The 5,501-nt window shown below is 39.5% G+C and overlaps 1 protein-coding gene across 1 annotated transcript in view; it reads left to right on the top strand.

The window, feature by feature from the left end:
- The window catches only part of SARC_03680 (hypothetical protein), a 5,765-nt gene extending 495 nt beyond the window's left edge, over window positions 1-5,270 (top strand). Inside the window, exons 2-9 of the mRNA XM_014302514.1 lie at window positions 306-392; window positions 879-985; window positions 1,286-1,432; window positions 1,905-1,962; window positions 2,618-2,803; window positions 3,512-3,670; window positions 4,064-4,183; window positions 5,135-5,270. Coding sequence (XP_014157989.1) covers window positions 306-392; window positions 879-985; window positions 1,286-1,432; window positions 1,905-1,962; window positions 2,618-2,803; window positions 3,512-3,670; window positions 4,064-4,183; window positions 5,135-5,254 — 984 coding nt within the window. The 3' untranslated portion in view covers window positions 5,255-5,270. The remainder of the gene's footprint in view (window positions 1-305; window positions 393-878; window positions 986-1,285; window positions 1,433-1,904; window positions 1,963-2,617; window positions 2,804-3,511; window positions 3,671-4,063; window positions 4,184-5,134) is intronic.
- Window positions 5,271-5,501: the final 231 nt, after the last annotated feature.

Here is a 5,501-nt window from a genome sequence, read left to right as displayed (position 1 = left end):
GTGTGTGTGTGTGTGTGTGTGTGTGTGTGTGTGTGTTTCCTTGTGTGTCTTTGTGTCGTATTTCTCTGTGTGTCTCTGTGTGTTTGTTCTGTATAAATATATATATATATATATGTAAACTAATGTGCACATAAAGATGTCTTTTCCAATCTGTTATTTGGATCCAAATGTAAAACACATGTAAATGTATACACAGCGAGATCTTTTCATTCGAGATTAGTTATAGAAGAATAAACATTCACATGTTTCACCGTATTCTCGAATCTAATATCTACAAATCAATTTTATCTTATCCCATCAATTAGCTCGCGGAGTATATACGAAGATCGTACGCTCAGGTCATGTTGACATTCAAAGAGCCAAAGAATAGACCCCAGCCAGAAACGTTGGAGGTAAAGCATTTTGGCGTATTCTTATATATTGTTTATTCTTTATCGAATGCAGGTTGCGATTTCTTCGCACATTTCGAATATCATTGTGAACCATTGGCGGACACGCTTTTGGCATTCATTTACGTTTGTACTTGTTTTACGCACATCATTCCAATTTTGCGGCTTATTTATGTGAGCGCTAGGGATAACTTTACTTTTTATTTTCTATGCTACTGATGCGAGCTTAGGTTCAAGACTTGAGTGAACTACAAGCTCATCACTATAGTCATGTATTGTTCAAAGCAGAGCTGTGTAATTAGCAACGATTAATGTGTATGTTTTTGTATGATATGTTACCTGGGCCTCATCATTGCATGAGGTGTGCGTTTACTGATCATTGCTTAAATTTAATATATTTACTAACCTTGGAGAGTCTTGTCGATGGATATACTTATGGTTCACCTGCAGGATCCTTTTATTTATTTATCGTTCATTTCGTGTTTCTAGAAAACATGGAAGGAAATGGAAACAATGTTGATGAAAACGGCAGAAGTGGCCAAACCTGACCGAGACAAACGGGGCGTTGTGGTTATAAAGCGATCGTTAGAACTGTGGTGAGTCTAAATCGATCGCTATTCATCTTGTCTCAGAGTCGCCATTTTGTTCGCCATGCTAGTTCTGTGTGGCCTTCGTCGACTTTTAACTTCTGACCAGAACCTTTTTTATTTTGCTGATCGGATCCGGTATATTTTTATAGGGTCCCTATTGTATGGTACCATGCTTAACCGATCTATTCTTTCAAAGTCTCTATTGTATTGTACCATGTTTATAACATATAGTTTAAACCTTGGATTCTTTGAGTTTTACCTATTCCAGAATTTGATGTATTTTAAACCCCCTATCTTAACTACTAGGGTGTCTGAGAAGAAAGGGACGCTGAGCCGCATGTTCTCAGCCATGAAGTCCAAAGATTCCAATGAAAGTGAGATCGCCGCATATCAGGCAAAAATTGACCGACTACCACATACAGACCACAATAGTGTATACAGCGAAGAGGCAAGGTAAAAATACGTTAGCAATTCACTGGATCTAGGTTCTTTTTTGGATCAAGGTGGCGTTGTACTGCTGTGGGTTGCATCAAACTGTCTGCGCTTCAGTGTAGCTATTGGCCGCATGCGATTGATTCTTTTTGTTCAAATTCAAAGTCCACGGACGAAAAATCTAATCAATTCTATTTATAACGAGCGCTTAGCAAAGCTTGAGCCTGGTTATCCTCTTCTTCATCGCATGCACATCTGATTGAGTCGGGCTACCCTCTTTTTTTCACCACATACACTTCTACTTATGCCTGGCTACCCCTTTTTTATCACATATCCCTCTGATTGATCCTGGTTACCCCTTTTTTCAACACTTATTCCTCTAATTGAGCCGGGTTTGCCCTTTTTTCGTCACATGCACCTCTGATTGAGCCTGGTTACCCCCTTTTTCATCATATGCACCTCTGACGATATTGCTTAATACCTAACACGCCAGCAATGCCCTGGCGATTCAATTGTTAGATATCTGCGGAAGTTACCTCGAGCATTGCAGGGTAGGAACCTTACTGTCAGAAGTTGTGCTGCACTATCTTTGTTTACTATCAATAGTTATTTCGTTTTGTAGTGCTTGAGATATTGCTGAGCAACATGTGCTAGTATGTATATACATGCATGCCCGAAGGTTGCAATTTTCCGTCTGGGCTTCGCCACATCAGCGAGATTCGCACGCATATTTTCGGCTCTAGACATTCGTCTGTATTGTCCTTGTAAACAAACGCTCCGTCTCATCTCGATAAATTGTGGTTCAATCACGGTCCAATACGACGATTGATACTCTATTTGGGTGGTTTATATTTGTGTCTGGTGGTTTGCTATCTGAGAGCATTTGGATTTGTTATAAAACGTGCTACTATTTTTGTATTTCTAGAATCTGTGAGGTGGTACCATCTAGTTGTATGCACCTTTTCCAATTAAGTTTATATCTGTGGTCCATACTCGTCCCCAGCCTTGCATATATTATTTTTAATCCGTGATCTCAAACAAAGTACCGGTTGAATTAAACGGATTCAATGATACAGGCAGGCACATTATAGGACTCGTTGCTTTTAACAATTACCTGTGATGCATGTTCACGACTCGTTATGTATACTTCATTACTTATACTTATCACATGCCGTACTTACTTTGTTATCTTGCTCGCACAAGCAGGTGGAATGGGATGACTCTGATGACATGGATAAGCACATCAGTGAGTGCTCGTTTAGGCCGTTCTCCTGTGAGAGTCCGGAGTGTGGCGTGATGGTGTCGGTGAAGAATTATCCGGACCACGACAGCGTTTGCCCGTGGAAACGGCTTAGCTGTGAACAGGGCTGTGGGCTGGTACTACAACGACAGGTATGATGTGCATGGTTTAGGGTTTAGTCTAGGGTTTATCCTATGTGTTCATTATGGTTGGCTGGCTTAAGGTTTTGTTGCCTCTGCCTTTTCAATCTGTGTACATTTTGTCTCTATGTAGCAGTGTGTCAGAGTGTGTTCTGATGCTAGCGCAATGACAGCCGTCCCCAAGGGAGGCACACAGAGGACATCGACCTTGGTCATGTTTGTAGTAGTTTGCTTAATTTTGAGAGGTTGATTACAACATCTTGCACATGTTTGGATTGCGATCAAGTAAATCATCGGTGTGGGCATCTGTAGCATTGCTGCTTACTCCAAGCATTTCATATGTAGGAACGTATCATGAATACTGATGTGATGTGCACAACATTCTACCATCACCAAGCAATATCAATCATGTCTGCGGGAGACATTTAGAAGACACTGTGGCATATACGAAAGTTGCACCCGAAGCTGTGAGTAGATCACATGCATTTATCTGGTTTACATAGTTATGATTCGATTTCTCTGCAAATCTGCACCATTTTTTCTTTGCAATCATCGTCTATGATATACTTCCCATCAAACGTTGAATATGATATTCTGTGTATATGTGGGTATATCCCACGTGTGCATGTGTACATGTAAGGTCATCCTATTATTAAGAACATATGCATACACACAACGAATTAAACGGAGTATACGTATACATGCACACACAACCTACAGGAGATGAAGAAGCATATGACCACAGTCTGTCCGAGGAAACCCATATCGTGCCCGTATAAACGTCTAGGGTGCGACGCGGCCTTAGTGCTTGAGACCTTAGAAGATCATCTCAGCACTGCCACAGACACACATCTGTGGCTGGCAGTACTATTACTTGATGTAAGTTGCTTCCGATCGGTCCTTTCTGCGTCTATCCTCTCTTGGTTTAGGGTCCATTGGTCCAAATATTGGAGGTAGCTAAATAGCTATTTCAGGGGGGGGGGTTTTTTTAGTTTGGTTTTTCTTGTGCTGGTATTTTGCCCTCCCTACTTCCTATACCTTTCATTCCTGTTACTGGTTTTGCTAAAATAAACACAAAAATTTAGAAATTCTGTTTTTCATGGACCCTTTCCACTTTTTTTATATCGCATGGCTGTTTCTGTGCTGGTATTTTGCCCTTTCTACTTCCCGTACCCCCCATTCGTCTAGCTAGTATCGCTACGATAAACATAAATTTAAAATTCATGTTTTTTATGTACCTGTTCCTTTTTTTTATCGCATGTCTGTCATCAGAAACAAGACACGTACATTCAAAGCTTACAACAGAAGATGGACGAACTCATGGACATAGTGGAATCAACAGAACAGGACTTAAAGGAGCAGCACTCGGTGAAAGTCAGAGCTATAGAAAAGGTATGTGAGATTCTGCCTTCGCTATCGTCTGCAGATAGACATTCCAAAATAGTGCTGTCTGGATATACAACTGCCAACTGCCTGATATGCAAACAGTTACACGTCCAAAGTTATTTATTAATTTGGTTGGGAGTAATATGTCTCAATTTTGCGCTTCTGGCGCAGAACTGAGTGTGTTGATGACATGATAAGTATTCAGTTAGGTTGATTGCTGGTTGTGACGAACGCTTTACATCACTAGACGGCAGGTATAGTCAACTGCAATTTATATTGCTGTTATTCAAGCTGCATTTTGTGGATGGGGAAGCCTGTCATGGCAAGTTATATAGTATAGTAACCACTGGATGTGACACAGGCATCGTTTTGGTGAGCAAGTTGTAAATAGGCTGTTTGCCAACTTGTTCATATTCAATTGGATATTTTGGTATTAGTTTTAATTGGTATTGGTTATTTAGTATTGGTTTTATTTGGTATTAGTTATTTGGTATTGGTAATTTGGTATTGGGTTTATTTGGTATTGGTTAATAAATATTGGTTATTACGTATTGGTTATTAAATATTTGTTATTTCGTTTTGGTTATTAAATATTGATTATTACATATTAGTTTCTCGATATTGGTTATTAAGTATTGGTTTTATTTGGTATCTTTTTTTGGTATTTGTTTTATTTGGTATTGGTTGTTTGGTATTGGTTCTTCTGCTTTCTTGTTTGTTTGGTATTGGTTGTTTAGTGTTGGTTCTATTTATTATCGGTTGTTTGGTATGGGTCATTTTCTGGTCTGTCAGGGGACGATTTTTGGGTGAATTGTTATCCCACCGGGTGTGAATTTATCGATTCCTAGGCGAAACATTAATTGCTGATAGGCAAGGCCCTCCTCTGCAAGCTGGTGTATTGTTAACATAGAGATTATAAAGACTTGACTATCACACTGTTTATTTTGTCATCTCCAGCAAATGTCATCGCTCAAATCAAGCATCAGCTCGCACAGCTCGACAACGAAGAAAGAGGTCGCCAGGGTGAAGGAGGAACAGGATCGAATTCGAACTCAATACAGAGTTGGAAAAATATAAAGTACGGAGAAAAGTCTAGATGTTTTTGTTCGTCGTGTTTCAAATTTTATACGCATGCTAGTTGTATACTATCAATCCCTATGCTATTTACTATCAATCCCTATGCGTTTTTACTTCTGATTGTATCTCTATGCTACTATCAATCTGATCTTTGTGCTCATGCTAGTGCTATTTCCATCTGTATCCTATATGCTATTTTCTACCAAGTAGGAAGCTTTTTACTATAAATATCTATGCTATCTACTAT

The sequence above is a fragment of the Sphaeroforma arctica genome (genome assembly GCF_001186125.1).
Source record: "Sphaeroforma arctica JP610 unplaced genomic scaffold supercont1.193, whole genome shotgun sequence".
NCBI lineage: Eukaryota > Ichthyosporea > Ichthyophonida > Sphaeroforma > Sphaeroforma arctica.
The sequence above is the reverse complement of the archived record's forward strand: the minus strand, read 5'-3'. Positions and strand labels throughout refer to the sequence as shown.